Genomic DNA, 25,578 nt, shown 5'->3' with positions numbered 1-25,578 from the left:
AGACCCGAGTTCTTTCTTTTTTTGTACTGGGGATTGAACTCAGGAGCACTCAACCATGGAACCACTGCCGTATTTTGTATTTTTCTTTATTTTTTAAAATTTTTTTTATTGGTTGTTCAAAACCTTACAAAGCTCTTGACATATCATATTTCATACATTAGCATACATTAGCTTCAAGTGAGTTATGAACTCCCATTTTTACCCCAAATACAGATTGCAGAATCACATCGGTTACACAGCCACATTTTTACATAATGTATTTTTCTTTAGAGATAGGATCTCATTGAGTTGCTTAGAGCCACTTAAAAAAAAATATATATATATATATATATATATTTTTTTTTATGTGGTGCTGAGGATCGAACCCAGTACCTCACACACTCAGTGCCTCACATGTGTGAGGAAAGTGCTCTACCGCTGAGCTATAACCCCAGCCCCTAGAACCTCGCTTTTTGCTGAGACTGGCTTTGAACTTGCAATCCTCCTGTCTCAGCCTCCCGAGTCACTGGGATTACAGGTGTGTACCACTGTGCCCACCTGGAGTTCTTTTTAGATTAAGCTGTGCTCTCTCCAAGACTTTCAGTATCTATTTAGCATAAAAGTAATGTTACTTGTATTCTAACCTCAATGGCCCAATGGATAGTTTTGTGACTTTTTTGAGAAGATTATTCTGCACTGAGCATCAATTTAAATTCTCTTATTGAGACAATTTTAGGAGGAGATTACGTCTTCTGTACTAGGGATAAAGAAAGCTCTCCATAAATGAATCTGTTCTCTCTCAGAAAACACATTAAATTGAATGAAAAAGGATCTTAGAATCTACTTTGGCTTAACTCCAGGTTCTACTTCAACCCATCAAGTCCCAACTTCTTAGTTTTGTAACTATTTTAATAAAATTTACAAAGGTACATTAAAATAGGCTGGATAATAATCTAGAATTTATGTATATTAATTAATATTACTACATTATAATTATATTCTTAATATTACATCATGCATTATATAATTATATTACATACTATACTTAAGTTTTTATAGATGTTCCATATCCAGGACGATGGGACAAAATGGGTTAACATGAATCTATATTATTGCCACATCTCCAGGTGACTTAGGAAATTATATCTGGGTAGTTTCTTTGGCCAGTCCTCACATCAGTTTTATGATCTCTCTCTTCATTTTGCTGCCTGTATCATTTAAAAAACTTCTTATTGTTTTAAGTTTAGCATAAATATTTTACTGTTTTTCCTGTTATCTCAATATCTAGTGTTTTATTGTTTCTGTTTTATCTAAGTTTTCTTGAATGTATCACTGTTTATTTGTCTGATTTTATGTTTTTCTTTTTAGACAGGGTTTTGCTAAGTTGCTTAGGCTGGTGCGTGCCACCTTTCCAGCTTCATTGTTTTTTGGGAGGGTACTGGGGGATTGAACCCAGGGCCTCACACATGCTACACAAGTGCTCTACCACTGAGCTACACCTCCAGTGTGTGTGTGTGTGTGTATATATATATATATATTTGGTACCAGGGATTGAACTCAGGGGCATTCAACCACTGAGCTGCGTCCCCAGTCCTTTTTCATATTTTTCATATTTTATTTAGAGACAGGGTCTCACTGAGTTGCTTTGCACCTTGCTTTGCTGAGACTAGCTTTGTACTCACAATCTTTCTGCCTCAGCCTCCCAAGCCTCTGGGATTATAGGTGTGTGCCACTGTCCAGCTTCAATATTTTTGTAAATAAATAATTTTAATTTGTCTTGAGTAATTACGAAAAAGAGCCATTAATAGGGTTGGCAGGTTAAAAGATGTTTTATCCTATCTGTTGCTCTTGAAGTTTGTTACCAGCAATAAATCTTAAATTAGGCACTTACAAGAAAGTAGAATTTAAAATTTTGCTGCATTTTTTCTTTGAAAATGTATAATAAATTAAAGCATTATTATTATGCTTTTATTTATATATATATTGTGTTTTTAAAAAATGAGTTTCTATAAATATTTATATAAATATTTCTAACCTACATTCTCTTCTAGAACCTACCATGCTGCATTTAAATGTAGAAGAAAAAAAGATATTTTAAAATTATTTTTATGTGTGTGTGGTGTTGGAGATGAAGCTCAGGCAAGTGTTGAACCCCCAGCACTAAGAACTATGTATTTTTAGTAGATATCTGTCAATATTACCTTGGAAAAATCTGCTAGAAGAGCAGTTCTTACTAGTCACACAAAATACTCTACATAAAAACGTGTGAGTAAATTTTTACTACATAGTCCTTTCCACAAATACCTGAACATTTTGCTAATCCAGTGAAGTATTATTGTGATTTTACAGAGAGATTCAGAGAAGGTAATGTAGGATCATATAGCAAGTACACTGTCATAGGACCATGATTTTTGAATAAAAACCCCAGCCTTTTTTTACTATGCCATACTGAAATCAAGGGCAAAATCTTCCATGCACACTAAGCACCAAACATTGAAGGGAAATCATAGTTTAAGTTTTGACTAAAACTCCAGCTAAACAATCTGGCTAGTCTAAACCTGGAGTTAGAGATTTTTTTTTTCTTTTTTTTTTTCTTGATTGTACTTATCCCCATCTGAACCCTCGGGCACTGCTGTCCTGAAATGTCCTTCTCATCTTACTTCCCAGCTGGTCCCTTGCAGTTCACTGTAGGCTGAATTGTGTGGTATTCTCACAGTTGGTTTGAGGGTAGAACTTATGTGCAAATAAATTTTAGCTTTCGTTTCTGATATTTAGCATGGAGCAGTGGCCACACTCATCTTCTGCTCAGTTATTTACAAACTTTCCCATCAAACACTGCTAAGGCTTCTTGCAGTTTTAGGGTATGAGAATCTCACTGAAGGCTCTTCCTTCCATCAGCTAAACCAGTACACTGATTCTTTAATTTTTTCCTGACTCGGGTCTGCTGTTGACATCTAGTACAGTTACCCTACAATAATCATGCTAATTCTCCTAACTTCTTGCACTTATGCCTTCTTCAAAAGATGACATAATTCAGAATAATCACTTAGTTATACTGGGTTCAGGCTAAGATCCTGTTCCTCAGCCCAATTCATCCACACCTGTTTCAGTTGCATTGGCCAATAATAATGTATCTGCACTTTTCTAAGCAACTTCCCAAGTATTCTTGCTAATACTTTATAAAACACAGACACCACACACTCATTCATTCACACAGTCTTATGGATGATATCTATTAGTTTCTATATCCTCTACAACTGTTGTGTCAGGCATACATGGCATATGCTCAGAGAGGAGCTTTAAATCAATGGATTCTCAGTCTTCTGTTTGAATTCACTTCTATCAGGCACAAATCACCTAGTTTTAGGTAGTTTTTTGTTTTTTTTTTTTGTATCAGGGATTGAACCCAGAGGCGCTTAATCACTGAGCCACATCCCCAGCCTTTTTTAATATTTTATTTAGAGATAGGATCTTGCCGAGTTACTTAAGGCCTCACTGCGTTGCTGAGGTTGGCTTTAACTTGCGATCCTCCTGCTTCAGCCTCTCAAGCTGCTGGGATTATGGGTGTGTGTGCATCATTTGCCTGGCAGTTATTTATTTATATAAGCAGGCTATAATATAAGCCATAGCCATACAATCTAGATTATGCATTTTTAAAAGTAATATTTGTGTAAACATATGTACTGGGATCAGGAGTCATTCAGTGTTGCAGGGAAAGACAACTGTAGGTAGAGTAGCTGCTATATGGACTCTAGCCTGTGCATTTTGCTTTCTTTGCCTTAGAGGTGGAAATGGGTTAAAAAGTACTTTAGCACAATGTGTTGTACAGGTTGACACTACTGCACTGCTCACTTAAAAATGGTCGAGATGGTTTGTTGGCTTTGCAGTCTGTTGCAGCCTGAGCCATTGGTTCTGCTGAGATGCTTCAAACCATTATTAAAAACTACTGACTGGATCCACTTGAAGCCCTACTATACCCAGGTTTACCAAGAGATTTGGGTAGGAATGGGGTTGATGAGCTTCATTGTTTATAAAATCAAGAGTGCTGATAAAAATAAAGCTTTGAAAGGTTCAAGTCCTGCACCTGCTCATGGTCATCATTAGCTAGCTTGCAGAATTGTCAGTCTGCCTGTAAATTTAAGCAGGCTTTGTTAATGGGAACATAGAATATTGTTATACCCTTATATAAGTATCACTTACTACATGGCATGAATAAATGATCTGTGAGATGCACCACTACCCATGCCAATACTGCTTTGTATGTTTCCCCCAGTAGAGCCTTTGCATTGCAGCAGCCCATACTCCTGAGGAAACCTGGGGATGAGGAGCAATCTTGAAGTTGGTGGGTTGGTGGTCAGGTTCTAGGCATTCACTTGAACTCTATTACTTTTAAGATGCTAAATTTTGTTATGTATTTATATCTGTCTATCTCAACTGAGAAAAAAACTTTAAAAACTTACTGGACACTGCTAAAGATTCAGGACAACTTTTGGAGGAATAAAACCAGAGGCCCTTATAATCTTTTTGGATACTCAGTAATAAACTAAAATCAGAACTAGCTACTCAGATATGTGCAATAGTCATCTCCAATAGGAATAATGTCTTATACAAATTGATCTTCAGTTAAGTTGGTCACATCTGAGATTCCCCACAGACTTGCAAAGTCCTTTATTGTCTGGCCTCTAGTTCCTTCGACCAATCATGAACCAGTTCCTGGTCTGTTTTCAATTTTTAACAAGACAGTTTCTAACCTTAGGGATTTACAGTGTTCTTTCGGCCTCAAAAACTTTTCTCATAATTTTTCGTCTGAATCTTATTTATCCTTCAGGGCTCAGCTTAAAAATAATTTCTTTAGGAAGGCCCTCCTTAAGCTCCCTAATAAGGTTGGGCCTGTGGCAGTCTCTCTGGATCCACATCCATTCCCACTCAAAGGAGTCCAGACTTTTCCTTTGTATCACTTAATACAACTGTACATAATTATATTAATCTTCCCCCAAAAGGCTGCAAGTTTCCTGAGTTAGGGATTATCTCTCTTGTTAACCACAGGGTTACCCAGGTTCCAGTACCTTGTGTACAGTAGGGACTCAATATTCCCTTTCCTATAATGGCCTTTTATCCCACTTAGCAGGTGGAGGTGCATATAAAGTTTGTGAGCTTGGTGGTGGAGACAGTGGCTGAGTGGCCAGAAAGATGAAAGAAGTTTAGGGGCGGATAAGAGGGAGGGATGAGGGTACTGCAGGACACTCACTTAATGAGGTTCCCTTCCACTCCCTCAACATCCCATCCCCACCCAAAAAAGTCATCAAACAATAGTTTATGTATTCATTCCATTAGAGAATCAAGAAAACCTCAGATTACAAAACCAAGGACATTTGCAGCATTTGAATGTGTTCAAGAAACCAATCACAATTTTATTTTGATACCTGGGACTGAACCAAGAGGTACTTTACCACTGAATTACATCCCTTTATTTTTGTTCATATTTTAAAATTTTGAAAAAAAGTCTTGCTCAGTGGTTGAGGCTGGCCTGGAACTTGCAATCCTTTTGCCTCAGCCTCCCAAATTATGGGGATTACAGGTATGCTACACCACACCTGGCTACCAGTCACCATTTAATTGAATTAGACTTCAATACAGGGAGGATTATGTCTCTCCAAGTAAACTTCACTGAGGCAGATTTCATTCCTCTAATACATGGAAAGATGGTACTTTCTTCTCATAATCACTGGGGAAGAAATTCTCTCTCTTGATGGGCCAACACTACTTCTTTTTTGTTGCTCTTTTCCCTTCTCCTTTCTTTGGCTTCCCCTTTCCACGAAGCTTCTTTAGACGCTTTTGCTCATCCTTAAAATCCTGATGCTCATCTCTGCATGAAGGAAAAATAATCAACTTGTTATTTTTTATTATATTGAAAAACTATACCAATCTTTCACTGTTTTCTCAGATTGTTCTGGTTATTGATTCTTGACTTTTCAGGGTACATGTTCAATTTGTTGAATAAAGTACAAGAGTTCCCCTTGTTTCTAAAAATTCATTTATTTATTTATTTTTTTTGAGAATTTTTCAATATTTATTTTCTAGTTTTCGGCGGACACAACATCTTTGTATGTGGTGCTGAGGATCGAACCCGGGCCGCACACATGCCAGATGAGTGCGCTACTGCTTGAGCCACATCCCCAGCCCATCTAAAAATTCATTTATAAGTGAGTTTTCCCTAATAGAAACAATGCCACAAACTGCAGTTGATCTTCCAGGCCAGTCCAGGTAATCCTATGTAATTATGATATTCACAAATAACTACTTCAAATTTCCCTACATTAATACTAAACAATCAGAGGAACAGAAATCAGGTATAGAGTTCAGTAGCTACACAGACCCTGACTGCCCCAGGAATCAGTATCTATTAAAAAGGGGCAGAGGTCTGGAGGAAGTGGCTTTAATGGCCACTTCACATAAAGAGGCTGCTGGGAAAGGCTCAGGGAGAAGGAAGCCAGACCAAAAAACATACTCTAGAAATCAAGGCAGCTACAACTATTTATGCATATGGACTAAACTGTTTAAAATGCCTATATCTTAAGACCAAACACCAAAAGAGTATAGTGCTTACACATGTAAGCTGTGGAACCCATTGGAACCTGGGTTCAAATCACAGCATCATCATTTGGTGGTTCTGTGACTTTGGATAAGTGACTTATTCCGTGAACATGAACAACATACAACAGACTTCTTCAGAATTGCCCTGGCTGCTGTGCTGAAAATTATTTGGCATTTTTAGCTAATCCTGAAGAAGTCTGTTGTATGCTGTTCATGTTCATGGAATAAGACACTGAATTCTGTAAAGCCAATCTATTTTAAAATAGTCTAGAGAGTTGAACTCTCTCAGCCCTCTGGATCCTGCTCAGCCAGCTCTGTCTTTTTAACTTTGTACTATATCACATAATTTACTTACTTGTTATTTTTCCTCCTTCCTTTCCTCCCCCATCCCTGTCAACCCCTGGAGACAAACACAGCTCCACAAAGGCAGGGAGGTTTGTCTCTGTTGATGATACAACCCAGCACCTATTAACTGAACCAATTATTTCTGGGAACCTGTGCTTCCCTCCCTGTTCTGCAGGCCTTTGAATCAGATTTTCTTTACTAAAGGGACTGTGTAGTTTAATCCTGCCTGATGTCACAGGAGGCCTACATTAGAGGTGCCATTTACTATAACTAGTGACTAAATACATGAAAATAATGTTGCTTTTCCTTGGAAAACTAAGTGCTAAGTATTTTTTCCTGTCTCTAAACATAGCCAGGTGTTTGCTCTTCAAACAAATGGGAACAGCTGCAAACAGATACATTAAAATGTGATCTTGTTATCTTGTACTCAGAAGATCTGGCTCCCAATATTTTATTTTATATACTAATAAGATTAGTTTTTATTTTCTGAGCTCAGACTAATGGTGAGGGAGATAAGTCTCAAGCAATTCCAGAAATTAAAAATAGATCATGAACTCTAATCTCTAACATATTAACTAAGAAAACCAATTCCCATTTTGTATACTGCTGTTCCGTTAGTTCTCATCTTAAGTACCTGAACATGTAACTTAAGATATACCTGTTGGATTAATGAATATACCAACCTTTAGCTCTCTGGAATGAATAGCATGCTGAACTAAAAATTTTAATCACAATTGAAAGAATGGTCTCAAATTAATTTCTGTATTGTCGCCCAAAGATAAGTTCAATTAAAACAGGTTAAATTTTTAAAAAGATGCTATGTATTTTAATGCTATATAATTATGTAATGTTTTAATTCTTTGTAACAAGAACATATAATTTTTGGTAAAGAAAAAATTTTAAAGAAAAATGATACATAGGGGCTGGAGTTGTAGCTCAGTGGTACAGCGCTTGCCTAGCACATGTGGGGCACTGGGTTCAAACCTCAACACCATATAAAAAAGTAAATAAATAAAATAAAGGTACCGTGTCCATTTACAACTAAAAATATTTAACAAAAAAAGGAAAAATGATTACATAGGTATTTTATCTTTTCTCTTTCTAGAGGTCTAATCCTAAGCACTCACTTCCTGAATTTACCGAAACGTACAAATGCATAGTGTTAACAGCCCGAGTGATTTATACGTTATCCTTAAAGGTGAACTACAGCTTAATTAGATCAAATTAATATATCAGAAAGGTACAAAATGTCAGAAGTGAGTAGGAGGAAAAGAGAATGCCAACAAAACTGCCATCAGCAGAGAAAGGAGGCTCCCACACACCCTCCAAGAGGCAGATCAGGTGTGGGGCAGGGACTCTGTTCGTCAAGAACCTGCTGCCTGGGCAACCGTGGCACTCCTGGGGTTTTCCTCCTCAGAATTTGGACAAGTTTTTCTCTGCATCCATTTTAGTGTTCTTAGGTTAATGAATATTTAAAAATCTCTCTACAGCTCATTATAAATTCTATATCAGTCATGTTTTAGGCCTACTTGTTTGCCAACAAGCATGTATTTCCTCTTTTTTGGTTTGCTCACAGATATTTTGACAGCAACCTGTTCCCATAAAGTACACCTTTTGAACTATCTGGGCTCTCTTGTAAGAACCACAGAAATATAAGGACAGGAAGGCCACCTTATTAGCTGAAAGGCTGACTTTTTTCTTTTGATAATATGCTAAGAGCATCTCTCACAGGGTCCTCTTTGTGTTTTTTTGTCATCACCTGTAGAGGCCAAGAAAACGCAGTGTGCCCATGAGACCAAAATATGTGTTGTGATTTGGATACCAGTCGTAAGTCTCCTTCCTCTTGGCCAGTGGCTGCTCACTGAATAGTTTCACTACTTTCATGGATTTGGTATCAGTTGGCCTGGCAACTTCACCAAAGAGCCGAGCACTCAGACGAGTCATGCGCAAAGCATATTCTGAAAGTGAAGACATTTCTTGAGCAGCTAGGAGACTCCCTACAGAAAATGAGAAGAAAAACAGGTTAGTGTAAGAAATTCTGAGCTTATCTAATGAACGCTTTAGACAATGAAGATATAGCAAGCCACTCATGAATCACCTATTGGCAAGACGTGCTTTGGAGTTGAGAAACATCCACAGCCCAAACAGCTGTTTCCTTTGCATGCTTTTCATTTTCAATTTTCACATTTTGAATTCACAAAATATCATTTCTTTGATGTACTGCCCTTTTTACAAATGAGAAGTACTTTGTGATTCAGCAGGTGTTTGCTTATAGTTTATCTATTTTGCAGGATGGATGAAGAGGATAGGGAAACAAGTCATTCTACCACAGCTTTGTTATTACACCTTTAAAAACCACCACCTAAGCAATCTGCAAATAAATATGCTGACTGCTTGCCATCTAAAGGTGCAATCATGGCAGAGAAATAATTATGCTGTTGTCTTTATTATCAGGCCTTTGAACACTATTCTCCTCAAGGGCACCAGATGGCTCTGAGAACTGTTAATGAGTTATGAGGTCATTTGGCCTCTAGGTTACTGGATTGAATTCTGCCTAGAGACTGAGAGCCACTTGGGGAAAAGATAGTAGTCCTACAGAAATAAAAGTTCAACAGCTCAAATAAGGATCAACATTTCAAAAGATTCATTTTATTCCTAAACAGAAGGCACTTGGGAACAGTGATATTACTTAGAAAACTAGCTAAGTTATTACTAGCTGAAAAACTTTTTTCCTCAGAGGCACAGAGTGTTGAAATGGGTATAAGAATGATAACCAGGAGGATAGGGACATAGCTCAGTAAAGCTTCCCTAGCAAATATGAGGCCTTGCCTTCAATCCTTAGCAAAACACGCTCATACACACACACACCTGATAATATGATATGCAAAAATTACAGCTAACAGACAAAGCTGGGTGCAATGGCACATGCCTGTAATCCCAGGGACTAGAGAGGCTGAGGTATACCTGTCTCAAAATAAAAATAAAAATAAAAAGGGTTGGGAATGTAGCTTGGTGGTAGAATGCCACAGGGGTCAATTCTCACAAGACAAAAAGGACATCAAAAGGTACATAGGAGATACATAAAATTAAGAATGTTGCTGGTGGAATAATAAGGTCATTGTATTCTAGATCAGATGTGGGTTACTGCTTACAGAATATTCCAATATATGTGAAATTCTAAAAATGAGATGAGAATCTTTGCTGACTAAAAGGCTATTTAGGGGAAAGTTCAGCTGGGAAAAAAAGGAGCTGATTTCCAAAGTTAAAAAGGCATATTTATCTTGAAGAACTAACAACTCTAAAACAGCAATGTGCTAAAAGAGCTATTCAAATTTTCACACATGATCCTTAAAGGTGAATTACACATTATTTGGATGAGATTATCAAAAAGGGTACAAAAATGAAAATGCCAAGAGAGTGGGAGGAAATAAGAATGCCAAAAAACTGCCACCAGCAGAGAAAAGAAGCTTCCACACACAATCGAAGAGGCACATCAGGTGAGGGGCAGGGGCTCTGTTCATCTGATAAAATTTCAAAATCACACTTGAAAGAAAATAAACAAACTCACGTGTTTTAAGGCCCATTTCAAAGAACACAGGCTGACCTTAAACCAATTGCAGAATGTCAACTTCAAACCATTTACCATTTTGAACACGAGCCAAGCAATCTTGGGTCAATAGTGCCACCTGAAGGCCAGCAAGGAGAGAACTGCTGGATCCAAGATTTCCCCAGCCCCCAGTCTGAACATGTCCTACAAGCCTTGCTCTTCCTTTTTCCTTTTCCATTCACTTCTCTCCCAACTCTTGCTGCATTATGTGGATGCAGACTGGTTGGGATTGGACCTGTTAGGACTAAGGTTATGTTTTTATCAATGAGAAAAAAGGGCCATTAACAATTTAATGTTAATAGAAAAATAGTTAACAAGACAGTGCCATAAACCTCTCAAGGCCTCGCAAATATCCAAAAGTCACTTTTGGAAGCTGCAAAAAGTTCCTTTTCTCCTCTTTCCATCTTTAAAGTAATCTTTTTCCAAACACCAGTTTAATAAACAACAGTTTCTTCATTAACTTTACCTTGTTTTGCATAATTACCCTTAGAGCATCAGAATAGATTCCTACTCTTAATTACCCAGTATTTCTATAGATAACTTGGAAGCTAGTCTGGGAACTATTGTTCTGCTACAATGTTTTCAGGAAAACAAGGTCTGAATGCCAAATCACTTTACTTTTAAATAAGGCAGCATGGAGTCTCAAGGCCTAGGTTTGAGGACTGACTCTTTTATCATTTGTTACTTGGGTTATTCTCAACAGGTACTATCTTTTCTAGATTTGAGTTCCCTTTTTCTGAAAACAAAGTTTGCAAGATTGAGAAATGAGTAAGACAGTGGCACTCAATAAATAGTAACTAAAAAGAAAAAAAAAGGAAAAACTCTAAATGTCTTCATAAGTTTGGTGTTAATATATTACACACACACACACACACATTTTGTTGATTACTTGTCCTCACTTAATCATGGGGGGAAAATCTCCATCCTGTTATACTTGTACCTCCCTGGAATGATCTCCTCACTTACAAAGCCAGACAGCCAGAGAAACAAGGGGAGGGACCAGCACTTTGATAAACTAACAGGTAGCAAAGAGGAGGCAGGGACTTACTGAGGCTAAGTTATCACAGAAGGCTGTTATCTCCATGCCCACTTTACAACGAAGCAGGTTACTGGGAAACATAACTCATAGGTAATAATGTCAGATTATAGTCCATTGGAACATAGTTATATAACAAAAACTAAATCCTAAAAAATTTACGATAGAAAAAGGGAATAAGCCTCTTCAAATCTAGGTCCTTTACTGGAAGCAAAGAATCACCTGCAAAACAGGGAGAAAATGACCACTGCCTTATAGTTTTCCTCCACGAAGCCCAACATATACATCTTTGATGCAGAATGACAGAGGAGCTTGGTATACTTCTTAAACAAAACAAAACGAACTGGATAAAAGGGTTTGCTGTGCATAAGTACAGGTCCTAAGACAAACTGCCGCTTTTTACTAGCTTCAAATATTAAAAAATTCAAAAGCCTTGGTCCTTTCTAGGACCCCCATGATTCCTTATAGAATCTTTCAAAATTCTCTTAAAAGATAAAGAATATGATGGCCCTGTTTTGATATTAAAATAAAAGGCAAATAATTTACATGTCAATTATATTTTGATTCACATAACTGGAATTGAAAAGGCTGAGCGAAAACACTCAAATATGCTAAGCAAAACAATTTAGGTCCACACAAGAAAATTTCCATATTTTGACACAAAAGGCCAGATTCTCTAATCTTTCAATAAGTCTGATGCATTTAAAACATCAGTTTTATTTTAATAACTGGTTTTGAATTAGACTTTTCTTTTCCAAAGGTGAAAATTAAGTGCAGGAGTTTTTAATATTTAAAGCCTGTTTTTGAATATTTAAAGTTGTATGCTGAAATGTGCACGTGTGTTTATTGCTGGGAAGAAAGTCTTCTCCAGTTTCTCAAAAACTATTGCTTAGCATAAAGCACCAGCTAGTTGGACTCTTGCCTGGCCATGTCTTATTGTAGTAGTCCTTATTCTTGGTCTCTCGGTTCTCTCACCTACTAAATGGCGACCGTCAGGCACCTCTCTGAATTGTGAGACTGACATTGCAAAATGTATGGCACAATGCTCACTCATCGGGATCCCAGGTATGTGCACACACTGTGCTCACGTGTTATCACAGAAAAACAACCCAATGGGAATGTTTTATTATTCTTAATGCCCAGTACCGATTATTTTTAGGTTCAGGGGGTTGAACCCAGGGGCGCTTAATAACTGAACCAAATCTCCCGCCTTTTTATTTTTGGAGACAGGGTCTCGCTAAGTTGCTTAGGTCCCAGCTAAGTTGCAGAGGCTGGCTTTGAACTTGCGATCCTTCTGCCCAAGACTCCCGAGCCGCTGGGATTACCGGCCTGCGCCACCGCGCAGTGCCCGGTACCTAATATTTTACTAAATCGTAGGGGCATGGACGGCAGTGAATATGTTGGCTTTATTCAAGTCAGTCAGAATAACTCTTGAGTCCCCTCTTCCATTCCCTGGGATGGAAACTATAGTAGTGTCAGGTCAAGCGACATCTGGATCAGTGGAGTGGTGCACAAAAATTTTCCTAAAAGGGTAATAAAAATAATCCAGCACCCACCCGCCAAGCTGCAATGCAGTCGGCGATCTGGAGAGCAGAGAACGCGAACCAAGCATCTGAAACTAATCTGCAACAGAGTTAACTGCGCCGGAGAGGAAATTACGGCAGCAAAAACGCTGGCGTCCTTCATTTGGTAAATCCCCAACAGGAGCCGGAAAAGGTCGAGGTGTTTGTGAGATACACGAGAAACCTAGAGAAATGGTCACTAGAGAGATGGACTGCTCCTCTTCCTGGGACTGGAGACCCCGCAGGACCTCCCGAGTCATCGCTGCTATATCTGCAGAGCCCCACAAGTCACCCACAGCCTTACCTGGTCCTGACCTGCCTCCCCCACGCGTCCCTGTCCCGGAAGGCCCGCCCCCAGCCGCTTCCCAGTTCTGGGCATCTACAACGGGGAGCAGTAGAGAAACGGAAGCTTGGCGGCTAGAGCGGAACTCTGGTAACAACCCGGAATTATTAGCTTTCGCTCTCCGGGCGGGACCGTCTTGGTCATGCAGAGCGCCTGCGCACTGACGCTAGCGCCTCTATAGGGAGTACTGTAGTGAGGTGGGAAGGGTCTGGGTAGTTGGTTTTCCTGGAAGGTCCTGCTGGATCTGCCAGTTTCGTTTTTGCGAGGAATGTCTAAAAAGCGGCTTCAATAAGCTCTGAAGCGATGGCGATGCGTGTGCTTTGTGATGGGAGGATGAAATGCAGTTTAATTTGTCACCCACCTTTTACACTTTGTTCCCCCCATCCAACGTAGATCTTAGGTGTTCCAAGGCATCACTTGACACTAGAGGCTTTCACACTCCCCTGAGGTGCCACTCCCCTCCTCCCACCCGCTACTCTTCCTCTAAGCTACTGCAGGAGACCTTCCTTTGCTCCCCGCTTGGCTAGGTTTTTTGTTGTTTGCTTCGGTGGTGCTGGAGGTTGAACCCAGGGCCTTGTGCATGCTAGGCAAGACTCTGCCAACAGAGGTGTATCCCCAGAGGCGCCCCTCTCCCCCCCCCCCACCTGCCGTTGGCTAGGTTAGGGGCTCTGTTCTCTGCATCTGTCCTTTGGCCCAGAAGCTTCTTCAAGGGGTGGGGATGGAGCATGTATCTGTCTCCTCAGTAGTGAGCTAGACCTCTCTTGGCAGATCGTAGAAACTCATAAGTATTTCATTCCTTGCTAAATCTGCTTCCAAGCAAGCCACATTTTATAGACATTGTCTGCAGCACTTACTGAATGTTTGATCAGTTGAGAAAACAGTATTTTCTGAGCATTATTTAAGTATTTCATAAATACTCTAAAATTTACCCTGTAATTTAAGGCAAATCAGTAAGTAGAATACTAAGAAGGTATTCATTTGACACTGTCTTCCTTTCTATAGAATTTGTGTTTATGAAGTTTTGTTTTGATATGTTATCAATTCACAGTATCAGTCTTATTACCTTGGACTAGGGATTATGGTAACATTTACACTGAAGGTAATGAGAATCCTATGTATAACAACAGTTCAAAAAAGATATCCTTTGTTACAGAACTTCTGGGAGAAAATTTTACCTTGTCTTTTATGTTTCTGTGGAGTTGGCTTCATTTTATCTAAAATTCACTGTGCTATATAAACAAGACCTCCTTTATGTGTTGACTTTTAGAAAGTTTAAATTTGTAGTTGACTTGTGGCAAGAAAAAAAAATATATATACACATATACAGTCAGGTATGTACATATATATACACACACACACACACACACACACACACACACACATATATATATATATATATATATATATATATATATATATATATATATGTCTGTAGTCATCCCTCAGTGGGGCTTTGTTCCAGGACTTCTCATGGATATCAAAATACCATATCAAGTCATGAGGTGCTCAAGTCTCTTAAATAAAATATAGTATTTGCATATACCTACACATAGCTTCTTACATACTTTTAAAAAATTTATGTATGATAGCGGAATGCATTACAATTCTTATTACACATATAGAGCACAATTTTTCATATCTCTGGTTGTATACAAAGCATTCACACCAATTCGTGTCTTCATACATGTACTTTGGATAATAATGATCTTTACATTCCACCATATTTTATAACCCCATGCCCCTCCCTTCCCTTCCAACCCCTCTGCCCTATCTAGAGTGTATTCCTCCTATGCTCTTTCTCCCTATTCCACTATGAATCAGCCTCCTTATATCAAAGAAAACATTAGGCATTTGTTTTTTTGGGATTGGCTAACTTCACTTAGCATTATCTTCTCTAGCTCCACCCATTTACCTGCAAATCCATGATTTTATTATTTTATTGCTGAGTAATATTCCATTGTGTGTATATGCCACATTTTTTTAATCCATCTAACTGAAGGGCATCTAGGTTGGTTCCACAGTTTAGCTATTGTGAATTGTGCTGCTATAAACATTGATGTGGCTGTGTCCCTGTAGTATGCTGTTTTTAAGTCCTTTGGGGATAGACCGAGGAGAGGGATAGCTGGGTCAAATGGTGGTTCTATTCCTAATTTTCCAAGAAATCTCCATACTACTTTCCATATTGGCTGCACCAATTTGCAGTCCTACCAGCAGTGTATGAGTGTACCTTTTCCCCACATCCTCACCAACACTTATTGTTGTTTGTCTTCATAATAGCTGCCATTCTGACTGGAGTGAGATTATGAAATATAGAGTGGTTTTGATTTGCATTTATGTAATTGCTAGTGATGATGAACATTTTTTCATATATTGTTGATTGATTGTATATCATCTTCTGAGAAATGTCTGCTCAGGTCCTTGGCCCATTTATTGATTGGGTTATTTGGGTTTTTTTTGGTGCTTAGCTTTTTGAATTGTTTATATACCCTAGAGATTAGTGCTTTATCTGATATGTGACATGTAAAGATTTGCTCACAAGATGTAGGCTCTCTATTCACCTCACTGATTGTTTCTTTTGCTGAGAAAAAACTTTTTAGTCTGAGTCCATCCCATTTACTGATTCTTGATTTTAATTCTTGTGCCACAGGAGTCTTATTAAGGAAGTTGGGGCCTAATCCAACATTATGGAGATTAAGGCCAACTTTTTCTTCTATTAGATGCAGGGTCTCTGGTTGTATTCCTAAGTCCTTGATCCGTTTTGAGTTGAGTTTTGTGCATGGTGAGAGTTTAGGGGTTTAATTTCATTTTGTTGCATATGGATTTCCAGTTTTCCCAGCACCAGTTGTTGAAGAGGCTATCTTTTCCCCAGTTCGTGTTTTTGGCACCTTTGCCTAATATAAGATAATTTGTAGTTTTGTGGGTTAGTCTCTGTGTCCTCTATTCTGTATCATTGGTTTGCCAGTCTATTTTGGTGCCAATACCATGCTGTTTTTGTTACTATCACTCTGAAGTGTAGTGTAAGATCTAGTATAGTGATGCCACCTGCTTCACTCTTCCTGCTAAGGATTGCTTTAGCTATTCTGGGTCTCTTATTTTGCCAGATGAATTTCATGATTGCTTTTTCTATTTCTATGAGGAATTTCATTGGGATTTTGATTGGAATTGCATTAAATCTGTATAGTGCTTTTAGAAGTATGGCCATTTTGATAATACTAATTCTGCCTATCCAAGAGCAAGTTAGATCTTTTCATCTTCTAAGGTCTTCTTTGACTTCTTTCTTTAGGGTTCTGTAATTTTCATTATATAGATTTTTAACTTGTTTAGTTAAGTTGATTCCCAAGTATTTTGTGTGTGTGTGTGTGTGTCTTTTGAGGCTATTGTAAGTGGGGTAGTTTTTCTCATTTCCCTTTCTGATGATTTGTCACTGATACACAGAAATGCCTTTGATATATGGGTGTTGATTTTAAATCATGCTACTTTGCTGAATTAATTTACTAGTTATAGAAGTTTTCTTGTGGAACTTTTAGGGTCTTCTAGGTATAGAATCATACATCAGCAAATAGTGCCAATTTGAGTTCTTCTTTTCCTGTGTGTATCCCTTTAATTTCTTTCATCTGTCTAGTTGCTCTGGCCAGTGTTTCAAGAGCTATGTTAAATAGAAGTGGCGAAAGAGAGCATCCCTGTCTTGTTCCAGTTATTACAGGGAATGCTTTCAACTTTTCTCCATTTAGAATGATGTTGGCCTGGGTCTTAGCATAGATAGCTTTTATGATATTGAGATATATTCCTGTTATCCCTAGTTTTTCTAGTGTTTGGACCATAAAGGGGTGCTGTATTTTGTCAAATGCTTTTTCTGCAACTAATGAGATGATCATATTATTCTTATCTTTAAGTCTATTGATATGATGAATTACATTTATTGATTTCTGGATATTAAACCAACCTTGCATGCCTGGGATGAACCCCACTTGATCATGGTGCACAATCTTTTTGATATATTTTTTTTTAAAGAGAGAAGGGGGGTAGTTTTTAAAAAAATATTTATTTTTTAGTTTTCAGCGGACACAACATCTTTATTTGTACGTGGTGCTGAGGATCGAACCCAAGCCGCACGCAGGCCAGGCAAGCGCGCTACTGCTTGAGCCACATCCCAAGCCCTTTTGATATGTTTTTGTATGTGATTTGCCAGAATTTTATTGAGAATTTTTACATCCATGTTCATTAGAGATATTGATCTGAAGTGTTTTTTTTTTTTTTTTGATGTTTCTTTGCCTGGTTTTGGAATCAGGGTGATATTGGCCTTATAGAAATGAGTTTAGAAGTGCTCCCTCTCTATTTCCTGAAATAAATTGAAGAGTATTGTTATTAATTCTTCTTTAAAGGTCTTGTAGAACTTGGCTGTGTATCCATCCAGTTCTGGGCTTTTCTTGGCTGGTAGACTTTTGATGGCATCTTCTATTCATCACTTGAAATTGATCTGTTTAAATTGTGTATATCATCCTGATTCAATTTGAACAAATTATATGACTCTAGAAATTTGTTGATACCTTTGATATTTTCTGTTTTATTGGAGTATAAGTTTTCAAAATAATTTCTGATTTTCTTTTGTATTTCTGTAGTGTCTGTTGTGATATTTCCTTTTTCATCATGTCTGTTAGTGATCTGAGTTTTCTCTCTCCTCCTTGTTAGCATGGCTAAGGGTCTGTCAATTTTATTTATTTTTTCAAATTTTAAAAAATATCTATTTATTTTTTGTTCTGTCAATTTTTTAAAATATTTATTTTTTAGATGTAGTTGGACACAATACCTTTATTTCACTTATTTATTTTTATGTGGTGCTGAGCATTGAACCCAGTGCCTCGCACGTACGAGGCTAGTGCGCTATCACTTGAGCCACATCCCGAGCCCTCTGTCAATTTTTTCAATTGTTTCTTTTGTCTCAATTTCATCTCTGATTTTAATTATTTCCTGTATTCTACTGCTTTGGGTGTTGATTTGTTATTCTTTTTCTAGGGCTTTGAGATGTAATGTTAAGTAATTTATTTGTTGACTTTTTCTTCTTTTAAGGAATGATCTCCATGCAACGGACTTTCCTCTTAGAACTGCTTTTATAAGTGTCCCAGAGATTTTGATATGTTGTATCTGTGTTCTCATTCACCTCTAAAATTTTTTTAACCTCCTCTTTGATGTCTTCTGCAACCAGTTGTTTATTCAGTAACATATTATTTAGTCTCCAAGTGTTGGAGTGGATTTTATTCTTTATTTTATCATTGATTTCTAATTTCATTCCATTTTGATCTGATAGAATGCAGGGTAGTACCTCTACTTTTTTATATTTGCCAAGAGTTGCTTTGTAGCATAGTATATGATCTATTTTAGAGAAGAAAGTGTATTCTCTTGTTGAAGGATGAAATATTCTATGTATGTCAGTTAAGTCTAAGTTATTGATTGAATTATTGATTTCTATAGTTTCTTTGTTCAGCTTTTGTTTGGAAGATCTATCTAGTGATGAAAGAGGTGTGTTAAAGTCACCCAAAATTATTTTGCTGTGGTCAATTTGACTCTTGAACTTGAGAAGAGTTTGTTTGATGAATGTAGATGCTCCATTGTGTGGGCCATATATATTTATAATTGTTAAGTCTTGTTGGTGTATAGTTCCCTTAAGCAGTATGTAGTGTCCTTCTTTATCCTTTTTGATTGACTTTACTTTGAAGTCTAGTTTATTTGATATGAGGATGGAAACCCCTGCTTGTTTCTGCAGTCCATGTGAGTGGTATGATTTTTCCCAACCCTTCACCTTCAGTCTATGGATGTCTTCCTATGAGATGAGTCTCTTGGAGGCAGCAGCTTGTTGGGTCTTTTTCTTTTTTTTTTTTCTTTTTTACCCAATCTGCTAGTCTCTGTATTTTGATTGGTGAGTTTAGGTCATTAATATTGATGGTTATTATTGAGACATGATTTGTATTCCCAGCCATTTTTGTTATTTAACGTGACTTGGTTTCTCCTAAGATTAGACTTTTCCTTTGGTGTAATACCTCCTTCTATTGATTTTCATCATTGTTTTTCATTTCCTCTTCTTAGAATATTTTTCTAAGGATGTTCTGTAATTCAGGCTTTCTAGTTGTAAATTCATTTAACTTTTGTTTATCATGGAAGGTTTTTATTTTGTCATTAAATCTAAAGCTTAGTTTTGTTGTATATAAGATTCTTGGTTGGCACCCATTTTCTTTCAGAGCTTGGTGTATGTTGTTCCATGATTTCCTGGCTGTGAGGATCTGGATTGAAAAATCTGCTGAGATATGAATTGGTCTCCCCCATATGTGATCTGATGCCTCTCTCTTATGACTTTTAAGATTCTCTCCTTATTCTGTATGCTAGGCATTTTTATTATAATGAGCCTTGGTGTAGATCTTTTGTAATTTTGTACATTTGGTGTCCAGTAAGCCTCTTGTATTTGGTTTTCCAATTCATTCTTCATGTTTGGGAAATTTTCTGATATTATCTCATTGACGAGATTGTGCATTCCTTTGGTTTGACACTCTGTGCCTTCCTCTATCCGAATAACTCTTAGATTTGGTCTTTTGATGCTGTCCCATAGTTCTTGGATGTTCAGTTCATGGTTTCTTACTATCTTCACTGTGTGATCAGTTTTATTTTCCAGATTGTATACTTGTCTTCATTATCTGACATTCTTTCTTCCAAGTTATCTAGTCTGTTGGTTATGCTTTCTATTGAGTTTTTTTTGATTTATTGTATCTTTTTTCTTCAGAGTCTCTATCTCTCTTTTGAAGTAATCTTTTGCTACTGTATTTGCTCTCTTATCTCATTGTTGGAGTGATCAATTTTTGCCTGTATTTGCTCATTTAGGTCATTCTTTAATTCACAGATCATTTTAATTATGAACCTTCTGAACTCCTTCTCTGACGTTTCATCAACTTTGCTCTCCATGGATTGTTATTATAGTGTCCTGGTTTGTTTGTGGCACTTTCCTCCCTTGTTTTTTCATGTTGTCTATGTGTCTTCCTTTCTTACAATGTGGATCTGAGATATTACAGTTTCTTCCCTATATTCTTGTAGTACCTGTGCAGATTGTCTTTACCTCACCTTGATGCTGGTGTCCCTCAATGTATGCTACTGTATCCTGGACCTGGGTCCTATGCAAGTCAGCATGCGTAGATCTGGGCTGTCGAACTTGACCTCCCCCTGTAGTCTGCTGGTAGGAAGGGGTGGTCCTGCACCAGAAGCTAGGCTCTGGCAGGTGTCTGCCCCGCAGAGGGAGGGGTGGACTGGGCCTACTGTGAGCCTGGGCCTCTGGGCTTGACCTCCCACAGTAGTCTCAGCTTCCTACATACTTTAAATCATCTCTAGTTTGCTTAAGATATCTAATTTAATGAAAAAGTTATGTAAAGAGTTGTTATACTGTATTGTTTAGGAAATGATGACAGGAAAAATGTCTGTCCATGTTCATTACAGAAACAATATTTTTTCCAAAGGCTTTTGATCCATAGTTGGTTGAATCCACAAATGTAAAACCTGTAGTTATGGAGGACCAGCTAAAGGTCATATAAACCTTGTTGTTCTATATCTATCCTTGTTTTTTTTTTTTTTTTCCATTTTGGCCTATTTATTATTTGTGTTAACAACATGTTTGGTGAATTTCCAAAAACTACCACAAATGTTTCCTGAAGAATAGCAAGGTGTATTAGTTCATTTTCTGTTGTTAACAACCCAATGTAACATATTCCTTAAATTATAAATAAAAAAGAGGTTAATTTTGGCTTATGGTTATGTTCCAAAGGTGAGGGCCCACTTCTGGTGTTAGAGTCTCAAGATGGTACAGGGCATCACATGGCTGGAGACAGGGTATGTGTAGGTGTCTGCCTGTCTTTTTTGGTTTTTCTTATTATAAAACCACCACTATTCAATTATGGGGACTCCTCTGTGATGGCCTTATCTAATCCTAAGGATTATTTCCTAAAGGCTTCCCCTCTAAATATCGATAGTTGAATTACGTTTCTACTATCTTAATACCTCACAATGAGGATTACATTTCCACACACGAACCCTTGGAGGACACACTCAAACCATATCCAAATCATAGCAGAAGTTATAAAGAGTTACAGATGGTTGTTTATTCGAGGTGCTTTCTATTGTGACTCTTGTTGAGTCAAGTTCACATGGTTCTTATTAGTTTTCTGAGGTTACTGTAACAAAATACCATGAACTTGGCGACAATACAACAGAAATTTATTCCTCACATTTCTGGAGGTTCTAAGTTCAAATATAACATAACTGGTCCAAAGTCAAGATGTTGACAGGACTGTGCTCCCTCCAGACTCCAGGGGAGAATTTTTTCTTTGACTCTTACATCTTCTGGTGGCCTCTGGAATTCATTGGCTTGTGGCTACATCACTTCAGTATTCAAATTCAGCAACTTCAAACCTTGCTTGGCCTCCTCTTCTCATTTCTTGTTCCTCTGTGTGTGTTAGATCTCCTATTGCTTTCCTTTTATAAGGTTACATGTGATTGCATCTAGGACCAACCTGATAATCTAAAACACTGTCTCCATCTCAAGATCCTTAATTCAACTACATATTTAATATAGTATAAAGTTTGAAGATTCCAGGGATCAGAACCTGATATCTGTAGGAAACATTTTTTGGCCTGTCATGGAGTTAGAAGTAGCAAGTCTATGAAATTGTCCAGTTAAAGATTGTTACTGACCAAGAGGAAAGTTGGGCTATTACAGGTGGAAAAACTATGTAATAGAATAAAATTTAGCTTTCTGTGGATGTTGACTACACCAGACCTTGGCTCATCCACTTGTACCTCCAAGTCAATACTTCTTTAAGAATACTTATTATAGTCAGAAATTGCTTTATATTTAGATATTGCCTTATTTATTTCTGTTTTCAGTCATCTATGGTTTTCATTGGTGGGCTAGGAATCATGAGTTGGTACTATAGTTTGGATCTGGAATGTCTGCCAAGGGGAAAATGTGACTCCAGTTCCTTCCACTTCCTTTTCCCCATCCAAGCTATGAGGTGAATTGGCTCTTTGTGTTAAAGGCTTAGTCCCCAGCTAGATGCTGTTTGTAAGTTGTGGGACCTTGATGAGGTGAGGCCTGGTGGGAGCTTTTAGGTCATTGAGAGTGAGCCTGTTAGGGTTTGTATATGAGGTATCTCCATTTGGTGGATTAACACTTTGGAAGAACTACTGTACTGGGCAGTAATAGGCAGGTAGGGTGTGGGAGGAGAAAGCAGGTCACCAGGGGTATGCCTTTGGGGTTTACATTTTGTCCCTGGTGAGCAGAACTCTCTCTCTCCCCCTGCTTCCTAGCTGTCATGAGCTGCATAGCTTTCCTCTGCCATGATGTTCTCTCTCACCTCAAGCCCAGAGCAATGGAGCTGACTGACTTTGGACTGAACCTTTGAAATGTGAGCCCTAAATAAACTTTTCCTTCTCTCAGTTGTTCTTGTTAGGTATTTTGGTCATAGTGATGAAAAGCTGATTAACACCATTCTCTTGAAGGGGATAATGTGACCCCAGATCCTTCCACTTCCTTTTTCCCATCCAAGCTATGAGGCGAATTGGCTCTTTGTGCCTCCACATGCTCCCTGCATGATGTGCTGCCTTGCCATAGGCCCAAAGCAATAGGGCCAAGCAGTCATGGGGCTGAAACCTCTAAAACTGTGAATGAAAATTAAACTTTCTCTTTATAAGTTGATAATGAAATCAATTCAATAGGCCAAGATCAGAATTAAAGACAGTATAGTAGGGAATATCAGAGTGTGTTGCATGTGATGTGAATAATTATTATTTCATGAAGCAATATGCATGTGTGCATTGAATCATGGTGTAAATATACTTCTTAATCTTGGTTGTGGTGAAGTGGAAAGCATCTGCTATACGTGATTTCATTATTCATCATTCTCTGTGGAAAATGTTCCTTGCTATTAGGCAGAGCAAGAATTACAGCTCATATCCACTTCAGGTTCTTATTATGTGGTATAATACTGGTGAAGGTGGATGCTTATTGCTTTAAGTAAATCAATTTATAGATCTTCTGTTTCTATAAGTACTCAGCATTATATAGGTTCTTTCCACTTTTGAATTTACTATAGTTCTCTCACTTTATAAAAGAAAGGTACATCTCTCACCCAGTGTATGAAACCCGGATGACAAACAAAATGGCAGTTCAAACTGTTTTGGAGGAAGTTCCCATGAATGATCAGTCAAGGCAACCGAAAACCCTTCTTAAGCTTCCTCTCTCTTCCCGACTCACGTGTTAAGGGTGAAGTATGGCTGTCAGAGGTATGGTAATTGGATATTTGTTGTGATTTTCTGAAATCAGATATACTGTGTGTTAGTAATGGGATTTTTCCTTTAATCACCACCTCTTTTCCATTCTCTGTGAAGCAATGCACAGTTATTGAAGAAGAATCTGGTGAGAACAAAGGAAAGACAGCATGGAATAAAGTATTGAACTGCCAGGATTTTTTTTTCCAGAAATTTAAATATAAACAGTTCTTTCCATCTATTCTCAGTATTTATCCACAGGATGTGTCATTATCTGGAAATAAAAGCAGAGCTTTGGACAGCTGAAGTAGAGGAGGTTAGTGACACTGTTAATTATAGATGCAATATGGATTATTTTTAGGAACCTACCTAGAATTACACTAGAATTACCTACAAAAAAATCATACATAATTTTATTTAAATTTGGTGTGTTGTCCAATAAAGATAAAAATGTATAGTGATAATCACTGAAACAGTGAAGTATTTCCCATTTCCCTCCCTGATGGTGGGATTGGGCAAGGCCATGTGACTCTTTCTGGCTAACAGTTATGAGCAGAAGCAAAGTGTCACCTTCTGGCTAGTGCAGTTAATTGCCCTTAGTAAACTCCAGTGTTCTCTTTCCTCTCTGAAGATGAGAGTTATTGCTCTGTCAATGTGAGCCCCTGAGATATTATGAGAGGCTGCTCGTTTTCTTCCAGCCATGATGGAAATATAGCTTAGGTTAAAAATGAGACTTTGCTCTTTTTTTTTAAAAAAAAATTTACTTTTTAGTTTTAGTTGGACACAATACCTTTATTTTAAGGTGGTGCTGAGGATCGAACCCAGGGCCTCACATGTGCTATGTGAGCCTCTACCACTGAACCACAACCCCAGCCCTGAGCCTTTGCTCTTTTAAGTCATGCACCTTTGTTTTTGGTCACTGCCTCATGACCTAGCCTATCTGGGATGGCACACTTAGACTAGATTCTATTTTGAAATACATAAATTCTTCAATTCTGACCTACTTCATCTTTTAATAAGCATAATATTGTCTCTTATCAACAAAAATAAAATTATGCTTTAGTTGCTGGATTGATTATTTTTTAACGACACTTTATTTTTCTTTTCCTTTAAATATATATGCATATATATATTTATATAAATATTTGGTATTGGGGATTGAACTCAGGGGCACTCAACCACTGAGTCACAACCCCAGCCCTATTTTATATTTTATTTAGAGATAGGGTCTTTCTGAGTTGTTTAGGTCTTCACCAAGTTGCTGAGGCTGGCTTTGAACTTGAGATTCCTCTGCCTCAGCCTCCTGAGCCACTGAGATTACAGGTGTGTGCCACAGCACCTGGCTTATAGGAAATAGTTTGAATGATGATTTTCAAACAATTGATTAGAGTTACTTTGGAACTTTTATATACAATTCTTCTTTACCTGTTCCTAAAAGCTGAAAACCAAAGTTTTCACATAGACACACTTACTGAAGAAATACTGTCTAATTTATAGACTAATTCATAAATAATGTTTATTTTAATGCTACTTAAAAGGTTAAAAATGTAAGAATTAAGTTCTGTTTTCCTGGAACCTGAAACTCATGTAGAAGTTGAAAACAACTCCCGGAAATGCCCACTGATCATCTGGTTGCTCTACGAAAACAACCCCTCCCAGAAACTGTGCAATGATTCGCTATGCTGTATGTGAAGTCCCTGCCCTCTCCAAGGAATGTATATAAGCTCTGCTTAAGCTGTTCCCGGGACTCTCTCTCTCTGCTCTATTCAAGTGAGCTCTGAGCCCCAGCATGCTGGACCCCCAATAAACCCTT

The 25,578-nt window shown here is 37.8% G+C and overlaps 1 protein-coding gene and 1 pseudogene across 1 annotated transcript; one reads left to right on the top strand and one right to left on the bottom strand.

The window, feature by feature from the left end:
• Positions 1-3,899: 3,899 nt before the first annotated feature.
• On the top strand, positions 3,900-4,083 carry LOC143402590 (ATP synthase F(0) complex subunit j, mitochondrial pseudogene; annotated as a pseudogene).
• A 1,276-nt stretch (positions 4,084-5,359) lies between these two features.
• On the bottom strand, positions 5,360-13,492 carry Mrps33 (mitochondrial ribosomal protein S33). The gene is made up of 3 exons (XM_076860145.2): positions 13,428-13,492; positions 8,678-8,915; positions 5,360-5,845 (listed from the first exon to the last, which is right to left on the bottom strand). The coding sequence occupies exons 2-3, from the start codon at positions 8,890-8,892 to the stop codon at positions 5,740-5,742; spliced, it is 321 nt and encodes a 106-aa protein (XP_076716260.1). The 5' UTR covers positions 8,893-8,915; positions 13,428-13,492; the 3' UTR covers positions 5,360-5,739.
• Between the last annotated feature and the right edge of the window lie 12,086 nt (positions 13,493-25,578).

Source organism: Callospermophilus lateralis, chromosome 1, assembly GCF_048772815.1.
Source record: "Callospermophilus lateralis isolate mCalLat2 chromosome 1, mCalLat2.hap1, whole genome shotgun sequence".
NCBI classification, from domain to species: Eukaryota; Metazoa; Chordata; class Mammalia; order Rodentia; family Sciuridae; genus Callospermophilus; species Callospermophilus lateralis.
Note: the sequence above shows the minus strand (reverse complement) of the source record. Positions and strands in the feature narration are given on the sequence as shown.